Source organism: Mytilus edulis, chromosome 8 (genome assembly GCF_963676685.1).
Source record: "Mytilus edulis chromosome 8, xbMytEdul2.2, whole genome shotgun sequence".
Classification (NCBI taxonomy): Eukaryota; Metazoa; Mollusca; class Bivalvia; order Mytilida; family Mytilidae; genus Mytilus; species Mytilus edulis.
This window is the reverse complement of record NC_092351.1, coordinates 52,900,056-52,915,196: the sequence shown is the minus strand read 5'-3', so window position 1 is coordinate 52,915,196 and position 15,141 is coordinate 52,900,056. Positions and strand designations below refer to the sequence as shown.

General features: G+C 33.2%; 1 protein-coding gene across 1 annotated transcript; it reads right to left on the bottom strand.

Moving 5' to 3' along the window:
- Window positions 1-4,154: 4,154 nt before the first annotated feature.
- On the bottom strand, window positions 4,155-11,860 carry LOC139485854 (periostin-like). The gene is made up of 6 exons (XM_071270494.1): window positions 11,618-11,860; window positions 10,007-10,215; window positions 7,590-7,785; window positions 7,081-7,182; window positions 5,686-5,799; window positions 4,155-4,312 (listed from the first exon to the last, which is right to left on the bottom strand). Exons 1-6 carry the CDS (start codon window positions 11,760-11,762, stop codon window positions 4,185-4,187), a joined length of 894 nt encoding a protein of 297 aa, XP_071126595.1. The 5' UTR covers window positions 11,763-11,860; the 3' UTR covers window positions 4,155-4,184.
- Between the last annotated feature and the right edge of the window lie 3,281 nt (window positions 11,861-15,141).

Here is a 15,141-nt window from a genome sequence, read left to right as displayed (position 1 = left end):
CACATACAATAAGATACTAATTTAAAAGCGAATAACTTGTATTCAAATATACAACAATGGATAATATCAAAGTAGAAAAAAAATTCAGATAGAACGAACAGCGTCCGATTGCACTTGCATGTATTTAAAATATATTTATTTCTTGATGCAATGATATGCCTTATTAGTCCATTGTCTTTTTTATCGGTTTCACTGCTTCTTACTCTACTTGTGACGATGTCTTTATTATGTTAATTAACTGGAGAAGACATACTGATAGTTCAAGCTTCTAAAAAGAGTGATATTATCTTCAATATTAAAATTGGTTTGATATTCTGTATAAAAAGCCCTTCTCTGTAAAATGTGGAAACAGTACAACTAAGGAATAAGAAGGTACAAATTTGACCGTTAAAAAAAGTGCGTGTTCTCGGATTTCGGATCTGTTTTTTTTGTAAACTGTTATGTGTTTTAGTATGGTCATTCACTATTTGCCTTATATAATTGTCATAAATATTTGATATATTCAGCACGAAATTTCTCATTAACAAGGTCTATTTCAATAAGCAAAGTTCTTTTTTTACACATTTCAATTGAATTGTAGAACCTGAATCTCTCGACTTTAACGGTAAAACACTATTTACATATGTTTTTCTTTTTTCTGTTTGGTTTAAAAAAAAAATGTATATAAAGTATAAAATGGATACACATTATATTTGACGTTTTCCCACGTTTGTTCGTAATAGCTTGTTTCCGTTGTTGTTTTTTTGTTCCCGTTAATTTATTGAAAATATACATTTGTATTTGCGGAAACTATTCTAATATTATACAAATATAGCCTTTGTATGAGGTCGATACAAAGATATATTGACCTGAAGGAAGTATATTTACTCAAACAACGTTCCATTGCTCAGTACTCGAATCAAATGGTTTTTTTAAACAAAGGTCCACATTAATTAGCAGATAGTAAAGTTCAGAACAGGGCACGTTTAGAAACTATGTTAGTTTATGAGCAATTTAAAAAAGACAAATACGAGACATGAACATACTTTATTTAAAATGATAACAGTGATATCGTTTGTCTGTTAGGAAAATTGTATCCATAATGCATTAATTGTAACAGGACGTCAGTAAGCTCTTACTAATTTGTGACGACATGAAAAGTTGTGAAATTTCAAAAACTTATCTGAAGTGGGATAAATGTCGATGAGGAATTGTTAATGTTTAACCAACATTCTTCAAAAAATAAAACTGCTCATCTAAGCATCCATTTTTGTTGTTGTTAAAAAGTGAAAGATGCTCTCAGTAAAAATTGATTCAAAACAAATGATCATCAGAATTATCGGGAATCACCGAAGAAGAATAAAGAGTTTAGGTCTAATATAATTGTCTACACGGGTAGTATTTTATTACCTCCGTAAATATAATTATTACATATAAAATTCTGTTTACTGATGTTGAACCATTAACATTTATAGTAAGTAAATACAACATTTTAATGATAGTTAGACCATTATCTTTTGCGTGTTAGGAAAATGAAAACCATCAAACGCTTCCGATAGACACAATTATGATATTATCGATTAGTCCCTGGAAATACCTACAGACCTGAACCACGTTATTATGTACTGACATGAAATAAGAATATTATTTAATTAAAATGTGTTGTTAGAAATTTTTTAAAATCCTTCCATATAAGGGAATGGATCTCCCTCATACATACATTCTTTTTCCCATTTCTTCTTGTCTTTTTTAGGGGAAGGGGGGTTTAACAGCCCTTTAATATATATATTTGTAATATATTTTGGAGTTTAAACTCTGATGTCGTCGAGCACCACAGAAGAAACATTAATTGTCGAACTGCGCATCAGATGTCGTTAATGTTATCACATAGTAAATATGTATTGTTTATGTCATAATAAAAAAAATAGAATTTCAACTTATATAAACAGAAATATGGATGTTTACAACACGCAAATTTTCGATTATATCATAAACTATATGCTATGAACTATTTTTTTATTTGCAACAAATTATTCTATGTTACACAGATCCAACTAGCTGACAGACGGACAAACAAACTGACTGGTTGCAATAAAGCTCTCACTTGAAGAATTAGTATATCAATATTATAAAAAATAAAAAAGAATTTCCCATGAAAGAATCTCGTGAATTTTTAGCATTACAGAAAAACAAAATTTGTTTTAATATATTTGTCTTGACATGTGTTCCATACAAATAATAATTATCCACAACCAAAATAACAATATTTGTATTGTTATGATTCTTAACCAGCAACGCCTGGATGAAGAGTGCTTCGAATCAAGATCTGTAAAATGATATGCACATCACCATTTTCAGCCTCGATATCGGTAACTATGAGAGGAGCTGCATGGTTCAAAACATAGACGAAACGCGCGTCTGGCGCAAATACAAAATTGTAATCCTGGTAACTATGATGAGTTTATTTATCATTTATACTGATTTTCCCAACATGCATACACGATGAAATAACACATCCAACTGATCTGGTTAGCACTGCATGGACGATTAGAATTACAGTAACGCTTGATCGTTAATCCCATTTGGAACCAATGATTTTAATTTTCTTATCCAATATCTTTCAAGAGTGATTCTCATCTTCATGCCTAGACCAACAATTACTCCGAAAACTTTCCGTTGCTCAGTACTCGGATCAAGTGTTTTCAAAACAAAGTTCACCAGTAATTAGCTGAGAGAAAGAGAGAGAGAAAGATAAATTTTGAAGTATGTTACAATATAGTTTATGAGCTAATCTTTTAGCGACAATAAAGAGTCATTGAAATTCTTTGTTTGATGCTTTACGATGGTATGTTTTGTGCGTTTTGAACTGTTATATGCACGTTTCATTGTTTAAACAGGGTTTAAGTAAGCTTCAACTGGTTTATGACGTCATAAAAAAAGTTGTGTAATTCAGAACTTATCCTGATTGGAATAAATCATGTAAATGTCGAAAAAGTCAATTGTCAATATTCAACACAACATTATTTTAAACAAAACTGCTAAACTAAGCATTACTTTTTATATTCAAAAGTGAACGATACGTATCAGTAAACTCATTAATGTCTACTTTTTGGTCAGGTTGTTGTCTCTTTGACATATTCCCCATTTCCATTCTAGGAAATAGGATACTCGTGAATTACAATAGAAGGAAAACGAGTTTGGGCATATTATAATTTTCATCGCGGATGTAGTTTCTTTTCATGACTTTTGGGTATAATTATTACAGATAGAATTCTGATGAGATTGAGCCATTGAAATTTATAGTAAAAAATCCAAATGATTATTAGAACAATATATATTGTTTGACAGGAAAATAAAATTCATTAAGTTCTTCTGGTAGACACAATTATGATATGATTGATAAGTCCCCGGGGGTACCATCAGACAAGTGGTATGCGTACTGGAATGAAATACGGATATAGTTTAATTGAAATTTTTTGTTCTAAAGTTCTGGAATTTATTTTGAATTAATGAATTTCTGTCCCACGCGCATTTCCTTTACTTGGTTCTTACTTTACCTCTGGGGTTTTTATGCGTATACCACTAAAACTTTGAATCAAATTATCACCTATAAGCAAAAAGTATGAATTATTTTTCTTATTCAAAAAAGGGGGCAGTTCGCCAACGATCTCGCAACAGCGAACACACACGCAGACAGAGTGGTTCAAAAAATCCCGTACTCGAAGACTTGGAGTATAAATATTATGAACAAAAAAAAATAATCTTTAATGAATCTCAATTGGGCAACAGAATCCTTGTTTAAATTTTATGTCCCTTGAATATACAGTTTTAATTCGAAAATTTAATGTTTATAGATAAGGAAGATGTGGTGTGAGTGCTAATGAGACAACTCTCCATCTAAATAACAGTTTTAAAAAAAGTTAAACCATTATAGGTCAATGTACGGCCTTCAACACGGAGCCTTGGATCACACCGAATAACAAGCTATAAAGGGCCCCAAAATTACTAGTGTAAAACCATTCACCCGGGAAAACCAACGGTCTAATCTATATAAAAAAAAACAAGAAACGAGCAACACGTATAAATTACCTAAACAAACGACAACTACTGTACATCAGATTCCTGACTTAGGACAGGTGCAAACATTTGCAGCATTGTAAAAAAAATCCACAGTCCCAAGTACAAATATTTTATTGATTATGATTTTAACCAACAACTCCTGGATTAAGAGTGCTTGGAATCAAAACATGTGAAATGATGTGCACAACGCCATTTTCAGCCTCGATATCGGTAACCTGGAGAGTAGCTGCATGGTTCAAGACAGGGTTATTATCTAAAAGTAAATAATGATAACATAAGTTATTGATATCATGAAATGGCGAAAATAATTACACAACGTATCATTGGAAAATGCCCACATTTATCTCTGTTGATGCACATGTTTGGAATGACCTTCACCCGTTTTATCAGATGCGCATGTAGTAACTGCAACGACAGAACACTAGTACTGGAAAAGATCGGATTTGGATTTTTTTTTACAAAAGGGACATTTCCTAAAAGTATGTAAAACTATTAAGGTTCTATCAATTGTTTGGTGTATTTTGAATCAATTGTCCTTATTTTGATTTCAAATGTATTAAAAGAGCATCCTTTAACATAACAAAACTAATTTGGAAAAAAAAGATACTAGGGTTATGTTTGTGTAAGCCAGACGCGCGTTAAGTCTACAAAACACTCATCAGTAATACCGGCGTCACACATTGGCGTATAGACCGACATGCACCAGACGTACAAAGAAAATTGACTAAGTCCGTATACGTTAGGTGCACGCAACAGAAACGCAAACAAGCGTAACACGCGCGTTGCATAAGTTTGAAGTACGTTGAAATGCAGAGGTATACGCTTTGTGAACGCTATAACTCCAGGAAATTTGTATGCAGCATGAAATTTTCATCTAGCTGTAGCGTTTGTCAAGCGTATAACTTCGCTACACGAACGTACTATATATTTTACAAGCGCGTAGCAAAAAGCTACAGATACGTTTGAGACACGTTTAGGGCACGTTGTATACGCTATAAGATCGTTCGACTTTTACTTGGTTCTTTTACTTGGACGTTTGCGGGGAGCGTTTGTAACATACGACTGGCGTAGTTTTAGCGCTCTGTGGAGGTATAAAACGCAACCGTAGCGTATCAAAAACGTTTCTGACATAGAACGAAATTTGCTGTGATTTTTGTAGTGCCGTATGTCCGTGAATTTACAATGCCATGTGTAAAAACCCCGTAATTACACGTCCCAAGACACGCCGAAAGCATGGATAATTGTCCCAGGTACGACCGGGACGCGTCACAAATACGTTAAAAGGAACACTTTTCCTTCGTAGCGTGTAGCGTGTATTTCAACTGCGTCAGACAAACGCCATACATACGCAAACATGCGTTACTTCAACGCCCGATATACGTTTATTTACGCTTCTCGTACGTTTAAAGCTCGATGTACACACGATACAGACATGATTGACGGTTTAGGTAGTTACTGCAAAAATTACTAAATTCAAAACTTTTAAGTCTGAATCATTATATTTATACTCATAAAAACACCGTCACCAACCCTTTACAAGTGTATCATCGGATACAAGCCTTATGGTAATATCATCAAAATTAGAACATCTGTCATCAGATCTATTTATAGAAAACAAAATCTTACTGCTATCAACGGTAACACTTATGCTATGTCCCCTGTACATTGTAGACAGTGTTCCTGCATGGTCTAAGCTCTTCTCGTGGATTGTTCCTGGGTGAACATGATAATCAACGATATCTGAAACAAACAAAGACGTCATTTGAATCCACATTATACAGCAAATAAACGAAGTTAATTGAAAAGGTACAGTACCCTGCCCAGATTTTACATTTCTCTCTTACTATAAGAACTCCTCTAGTTTTTTTCTTAGTTAGTTTAAATATGTTTGCCTAGCAACCCCTATATTTCCGACTTTTAATCTATATCATCGCTTGGAATTTTTGCTATTCCTAGACATAAGTAACGTAACAAATTCAGTTATCACGTCAGGTTGGAAAATCCCAATGTTTTGTAAAAATTAAAAAAAAAAAGGCATTGTGTGCAAACCGAAAGGAGAGGGTCATATTTACAGCATAGTTGATTGCAGATACATTTTATGTTCTAATAGCCGTGAAAAAGCGAGTATAGTTCTCGCTAGACTTGTTTTAGGAATAAAAATTACCAGGTAAACTGTACATGGTTAGCCTAATAGTAAAAAATATCACAGCCAAAGATAGCAGCAAAAATCGACTGATTGTCTTAAATTCAGTGATCTTTGGAAAAATACATAATATAAGGGAAATTTTGTTTGGGAATTTGCCATTGAAATAGTCGAGCATGCTATCTATTGTTGATTGAACTGCTTGCTTTGGTGAAAACTTCTCGTAAAGCGGCTCGTCCATTTGTTTGTGTTTTTATGCAGACGATGTTGTATTGATCTCAACAGTGCTTTAAAAAATTGACGTTATCACTTGAATTTCAGTTGTGTGTAAAAAGAAACCAGACGCGGTAAAACGGAATATCTCGAAACTAAAGGTGTCAGACCACAAATTCAAAAATCCCTACCTTTTCCAACCAAATTCTGCAATTTTCACATCTTTTAAAATATTAAAGTTTCAGTTTAACTTCATGAAAAACAGGTATATCCTGATTTGTACATGTATCAGCTTTCTTCATGCCAATTTTCAACATCCTTTATAGTCTTCTAAGAAAAAACACTGACCTTCTAAGAGGTAATTCAAAATTAACCCCTGGTTTTCTGGAAATCTTTATGGGTATACTATGGAGTGCATTAATCCTGAATTTTTAATGCAAACTAATAGACATAAGTGAATATTGGCTCAAAATGGTCTAAAAACATTACCTTTTCACAAAAAGTTTTATTTCTACGTTGGTTACTTTATAATGTAAGTAGTTAATGACATCAAAAGCACTATTTTGTGTCAGAGTAGGGCTACTTTTACATACGTTCTAAATTGGAGGGAGTAATTGGTGGTCTGACACCTAAAGTAACATAAGTACAATTATTGGTTCACTTACGTCTAGCATAAATGTAGTTGCTTTTCAATTTTGTGATATAATCAGCATCCAGACTAGCGATAGCAGCATTAGTTGGAACAAACATTGTGTATCTCTGTGAACCTTAAAGATAAAAGACAGAAAGTACAACTATTATATTATCATAATCATAAGCTGACTCCTCAGACACAAAATTGATACACTGCAGAAAGGGGCATATAAATGGCAGAAGAATCGATCGATTTGAGTCTATACCTGATTACCTCTATATACTAGTCATCGTCGTACTAAAAAAATGCAATGATATGACGAAAATATTTTCTCAAATATTAAGATGTTTTTTTCTTTTTTTTTTGTAGACTCGATGAATTATATTTTAAATTTAGATACACCGAAAATGTAATTGAACAATATTTTATTTCTTTTCGTGTGTTGTTTGGTAGTATATTTTTCAAGTTTTTGTAATTGTGTTTGTTTAAAGAAAAGCTATCGATTATGATCCCTTAATAAATGGAAAATGTTTTTCATACTTGTTCTATTGAAGACATCAGTCAATTTTGCTGCCTCTAGAAATTCCATAAATCCACTGATGTTATAATCTGGGTTCTTTATGACGTCAACTATGGTTCCTTCTGGTACATTTAGAACTTCATCAACAAGGTAGATAACTCCGTTTGAGCATTGCAGATCTACTTTTGTTACTTTAGCTTGGTTAAAATACAGAGACTACAAAAGAGATACTCATATAGGAAATTTAATATAAAGATTACCCTTAATTACATTTTCAAATATAGACAATGATTTCCAAAAGCAATGTATCAATTTTTTTTAAATGTACAGCGCACTTTTTACACAATTCATTGCGAAAGATTTCGATCGATCTGGTGTCATCCCTTTTTAGCTCACCTGGCCCAAAGGGTCAAGTGAGCTTTTCTTATCACTTGGCGTCCGTCGTCCGTCGTCCTTAACTTTTACAAAAATCTTCTCCTCTGAAACTACTGGGCCAAATTTAATCAAACTTGGCCACAATCATTATTGGGGTATTCTAGTTTTAAAAATGTGTCCGGTGACCCGGCCAACCAACCAATATGGCCGCCATGACTAAAATAGAACATAGGGGTAAAATGCAGTTTTTGGCTTATAACTCAAAAACCAAAGCATTTAGAGCAAATCTGACATGGGGTAAAATTGTTCATCAGGTCAAGATCTATCTGTCATGGGGTAAAATTGTTTATCAGGTCAAGATATATCTGCCCTGAAATTTTCAGATGACTCGGACAACCCGTTGTTAGGTTGCTGCCCCTGAATTGGTAATTTTAAGGAAATTTTGCCGTTTTTTGTTATTATCTTGAATATTATTATAGATAGATATAAACTGTAAATAGCAATAATGTTCAGCAAAGTAAGATTTACAAATAAGTCAACATGACCAAAATGATCAGTTGACTCATTTAGGAGTTATTGCCCTTTATAGTCAATTGTTAACCATTTATCGTAAATCTTGGTAATCTTTTAGAAAATCTTCTCCTCTGAAACTACTGGGCCAAATTAAACCAAACTGGGCCACAATCATCATTAGTGTATTTAGTTTAAAAAAATGTGTCCGGTGACCCGGCCATCTTGGTTAGTTGGCCGGGTCACCGGACACATCTTTTAAACTAAATAATCTAATGATGGCTAAAAATAGAACATAGGGGTAAAATGCAGTTGTTGGCTTATAACTCAAAAACCAAAGCATTTAGTGCAAATTTGACAGGAGGTGAAATTGTTTATCAGGTCAAGATCTATCTTCCCTGGCATTTTCAGATGAATTGGATAACCGGTTGTTAGGTTGCTGTCCCTGAATTGGTAATTTTAAGGAAATTTTGCCGTTTTTTGTTATTATCTTGAATATTATTATAGATAGAGATAAACTGTATACAGCAGTAATGTACAGCAAAGTAAGACCTAAAAATAAGGCAACATGACCAAAATGGTCAATTGACCCCCTAAGGAGTTATTGCCCTTTATAGTCAATTTTCATAAAATTTGTAAATTTTCACTAACATTTTCCACTGAAACTACTGGGCCAAGTTTATCATAGATAGAGATAATTGTAAGCAGCAAGAATGTTTAGTAAAGTAAGATCTACAAACACATCACCATCACCAAAACACAATTTTGTCATGAATCCATCTTTTGCTTTGTTTAATATTCCCGTAGACCAAGGTGAGCGACACAGGCTCTTTAGATCCTCTAGTTAGTTCTTTGCAATTGTCAGAAACTACATTCCTTTCCACTTTTCCCCTAACGAATTAGATTTATCAGCGTACTCTAACTTAAATGTGCAACATGACGGGTGCAATATGTATAACAGGATCTGTTCAGCCCTTCCGTAGATCAGCCCCAGTTTTTGGTGGGTTCGTGTTACACAGTCTTTAATTTGTAATGTAGTAATTTGTGTACTGTTGCATGTATTTTTTTCATCTGAGCCATGGCGTTGTCAGTTTATTTTCGACTGATGAGTTCGAATGTCCCTTTCCATGGAATCTTTCGCCTCCTTTTTTCTTTAGGAGAAACAAATATCTTTGAACAAAAGACTGCTAAAATAAACATTTTTTCCTCTTCCATCAGTAGTGTTTAAATCAATATGTGGTTAGTAAATGTATTATGCAAGTACAATAGTTTTTATATTTAGGATGTACAACGGAAATTCATGGCTTATAATTTAATCAAAGTTTCAATACATCTTTGGTCACATGTCAGGTAAATTAATTGAGAGAAAAAAGCAAAAAAGGGGAAAAGGTAGAAAAACAAGGACTCTTTCATTAGTGTATGTATGTTTTAATGTTATACAATTTACCAAATGAACACCACTTGTTTATGTTTATTTTAATTCTAATTTGAAAAACGCTATTTTTTATATAATTCTTATATTGTGAGATTTTCATTTTATGTTGAAACTTACACTTCCTTGTGAATAGACTCGGATGTAGTGGCCATTTAAACTGCTAAGAATTTCACCGGAAACCATGTCCCAGCTGTAGATACTTCCTTTCACTACATGGTACTGGAGAACGTTTGCGAGGGCACTGGAATCCTTCTGTAAGGATGCAACTGTTGCTGGTGGAAGCTTAGCGAATGCCTCATTGGTTGGGACGATTAGGGTAAATGGACCTATAAGAAAGTACAGGAGATTTATCTTTCTTTCATGATATGCAGCATGTATCTGAGTGTACGTATTCTTAACCTCCAATTTAGGAGATCAAGGATATGCCCATTAATCGTATAACCCACACACACACAAACAAAACAAAATGTGCACGTACAATGTACTAGTAACTTAGAAAACCTTAATGTAGAACTCTATCAGACCTGGAGAGAATATAATTTATTCCCATATTGTGTTAAACCTCCGAAACAAATCAGATTTATGTCTGATTATCTGTCAAGAATGAATCGTAAAGATCAGAAACAGTGGCTTTACCTTCCTAAAATATTGCTGTAAACATAGTAAATGTAAATGTATGGTCACCGTGATAATTGATATGGCTGGCGAAAAGATGCAGATGGTATGAATAGAATGAAATTCAAAACAGTGTGGCTGTGGCCATTGATTGACACATTAAATTCATCCATTGACTGGGACAATTTAGGTGAACGTTTGTATGTAACGACCACTGCTCACTATGTACTTTTTAAAGACACTTAAACTATGGGGTCACCAGAGGTTCTCAACACATTAATTCAGTAATTCGAAAAACTAATCAGAAATAACACGATGTTTTGATTTATATCAATTATATAATACAAAACATAAAGGTTATTCCTGATTAATTTTTTGAATTATTTTATAATTAAAGGCGTTAAGAAACCTTTGGTGACCCCACAGTTTAAATGTCTATCGTAGGTACGTCGTGAACAGTGGTCGTTACAGACAAACGTTCATGTAAATTGTCCCAGTCAATGGATGAATTTAATGTGTCAATCAATTGCCACAGCCACACTGTTTTGAATTTCATTCTAAAAGAAAATCTTGGTTCATATCAGTGAGACAGCAATCTAGCCCAGCAAACCAAGTAAAATCTCTATAGGTCCACATTCAATATTTAAACACATTACAAACTAGATGTCTATAGATCTCTTTAACAGTTACTCACTTCAAGTTTTAATCGACTCAAGTCTACTAACATCGTCAATATTTGATATTCTAACTCTTTATTCGGGTTCATGAGAAATTAAAGCATATTACGTATTTCTGTACAGACATTGCTACGTGTGAAGTCGAATTGATAAACTAACGAGTTTTAATCGAGAAAGCAGCAAATATAATTCTCATCTTTGGAATCTTAATTAACGAAGAGCCGAGCTTTTCGGGCGAGACATTGAAAATCTATTTAGATTCATCTACTTTTTGGTATAGTTTCTTATCCTTTAACAATCGCGAAATCTAGTAGAGAACTGCGATTGTCATATTTTTTGACGTATTGTTCTTATCAGCGATAACACATACATTGTAGCAAAAGAAATGTTTTAATAAAAATATGATTTTTAAACTAAATGTGAAAATATTAATTACCTTGTTCCCGAAGAACATCGGTTAATCCAGCTGAATTGACAAAACTGGTAAATGTTGTTAAATTGGCTGCATTTGCACAATCAACCAGATTTTCTGAGGCTGAAGCCAGGCAGATAAAGGGCAGCAACGCTAATAAGCACTTCATTGTTCCAAAATGGCTAAGTGGGGCTATGTGAACTGAAAATTATAATCTTTACAAATTTAACAAATTTTGACCCAGCCTCGATTTGACCATATGTTATGAACCCAAGAGATAAGAACCTGTCTTAACTACCTAAGCAATGTTGATTTCGTGTCGTTCTCTTACGAAATTGACATCATAGATAGGAAATAGTATTCACGTTGCAATAAACATGTAGGGTATTAAATTCTCAGAAGATTTCTTATATGTATAGAAATAAGACAAACAGATTATCTTTTAATCTACACATAGAGTTTGTAATTGAAAATTAGAGCGAAGAAAAATGAATACATGAGCATTCGGTAGGCGCGTCCTTGAATCTTTTTTCTCTGTATTTTAATCGCAAATTCTGCCTAGTATTATCTATTCTTTATAGTTTAGCACCCCTTCATTTTGTATTCTTTAATTTGTTCGGACTATTTGCTTTAGTCTTTATTGTTTTGCTTATTACTGTGTACCATTTTCCCATTATTCTCTATTCTGTAAACCCCATCCAGAACATTCTACATAGGTGTGTTAATTACTTTAACTTGATGAATGAAGGAATTTATTTAAATCGGTAAAAGAGAGTCATGTCGAATAAATACGTATGATTAATTATGTTTAAACATAAATAATTTATTTATGGATTGGAAAACCAGGTAATTGTAACTTATATTTATCCCTTTCCACTAATACGCAGAAAACAATTCTGCGGACTGTGACTTTTTGCGTGGATTTTTCCCATGATAGCTCGCAAATAGAAATTTGGAAAGAACTATGTGACCACTGGGCACAATTTCAAACAAAATAATCAATTTCGCCATGACTATAGAATTAATTAAGAAAGAAGAACCAAAATAAACATTAGAATTGAATCTGAAAGCCCCTTTAAAGGTCTTTGAGGACTACAAGAGCAATCTTTTACATAAACCCCAATGGGCATTTTTAACTGGTGGTAGGTATGAGAAAACCTACACAAAGATTTAAGAAAAAAAAAATGAATATGGGTTACAGATGTACGTGAAAGTCTTTGAATTTCTAGTAGTTTTCTACATTTTAAATGTTGACTGATCTGGTTTTCTTCTGTTTATTCCATTTCAATTACCCTTAATGTAAATATATTTTATTTAATAATTTGTTATATGTTATATCTACAAAAACGAATTGTACAAGAAGTTATTTTCAAATTCCAAAAGCAATGCTCTAAGACTTGTCTAAAAGCATTTCAACCGTGTTCATTCTGTATCATAACAATTGCATGATTTTATTTTCAAGTCCTTTGTCAAAGCGTTGTAAAGTTGACGTTTACGCGAATTTTAAACAGTGTTCTATTTATTTCGCGATTTAAACCATCAAAAATTAATAAAACAGAACGTTAGTTTTCTCGTTTGAATTGTTTTACATTGTCATTTCGGGACCATTTATAGCTGACTATGCGGTATGGGCTATGTTTATTGTTGAAGACCGTACGGTGACCCACAATTGTTAATGTCTGTATCATTTGGTCTCTTGTGGAGAGTTGTCTAATTGCCAACCATACCACACATGCCTTTTTCTTATATAAGATACATACATCTTCAGAGTGACGTCACAATTAAACTTGCTGTTTCAATAGCCTTCTCTGGAAATGTCGATAAGTTTATATTTAAACAGAAATATCTTATTAACTGATAAATGGAGATATAAACTCCATACAATTTGTCGTTCTGCAAGTTACTGTTGCAGTTTAATTAGAACCAGTATAATGAGTCATATGCCAAACTGACTTTAATTGTGTTTTTCTGATGGTGTGTCGTTAAGCCACTTTCTCCAGTTAGGAAGGAGGTTAACCCATCATATAGGTATGTTTAACCCCGCCACATTATTTATGTATGTGCCTGTCCCAAGTCAGGAGCCTGTATATTCAGTGGTTGTCGTTTGTTTATGTGTTACATATTTGTTTTTCGTTCTTTTTTTTACATAAATAAGGCCGTTAGTTTTCTCGTTTGAATTGTTTTACATTGTCTTATCGGGGCCTTTTATAGCTGACTATGCGGTATGGGCTTTGCTCGTTGTTGAAGGCCGTACGGTGACCTATAGTTGTTAATGTCTGTGTCATTTTGGTCTTTTGTGGATAGTTGTCTCATTGGCAATCATACTACATCTTCTTTTTTATATGTTCATATCTGCCAAAATATCCTCTGTAACTATGAGGGCCCTCATGGGGTTTTTGATTATGTGATTACTTGGCCATTTTTTTAATGATTATTTGATTATTAAGCCAAATATTTCATGATTATTTGATTACCTAGGACTGTATTTTTAGTTTATGATTATTTGATTACTAAAGATAAGCAAATATTTAATGATTATGTGATTATATTGGCAAAAAAATGGTGATTATGTGATTACTAGGACCCCCCCCCCCCCCCCATGAGGGGCCTCAACTATCTTAAGTCAGGAGCCTATTATTCTTTGATTTTAGTCAGTTGCTGTCTGGCATAAAAAAAAATAAAAAAACAACACTTTATAAAGACCATACATGTACGTCCGAATCGCTTTTCTGGATTTAACGCAATCAACAACGCCCAAAGTTGAATATTTGAAACCAAGAAGTTGTAAGAACTGCAACAGTTTAAAAATTATATGACTTAAAAGGAACATCAAAGATGACCAAATCCATCTATGGTTAACTTTGCTGGAAGTAATTGAAACCTTAGTTTCGTAAAAATTCAAATTTGATTAGCGGACAACTTTTGAACGAATTGTTATGCATTAATTAATTATATATATATGTCAGTAATGAAGTTCTGAGCTGGTGATACCCGATGCTGAAAATCCACTACACACTGTTTGCTTTGCTTATTGGTGGAGGTCATATGGTGACCTTTACATGCAGTTATTGATCTCTATATCGATATAAGAAGCTGTGATATGAATGCCAATGAGACAGCTTTTCATCCACGTCACACAATCTAGTTTATATTTGCCATTTGTCTCATTTGCAATCATAGCACATCTTCTTATTGCTATTTAATGTTATATCTTATGAATCTTTTTAAGTCAATATTTTATTATTTAAGAAACGTTCTTTAATGTAATTTTTTTTAAATAACTGTTTGTTTAATCCATTATATATTACTTCCTTATCAAGCAAACCATGCGTAAAAAGAACCCCATTATATAAGAGCAAGACTTTGTGTATGCTATAATTAAAGCTTGCAAGCTCACGATGAAGAAAATCGCACTAAACATTTTAATTCTGTCTTTCTTTCATAGATCAGGAAAATTAAAGATTGTAACCTTAGTGTCAAAATTTACAAACGGCCAAAAGATCATTGAAGACTATTTCATAAAAGCAAACCATTACAAACTTTATCAA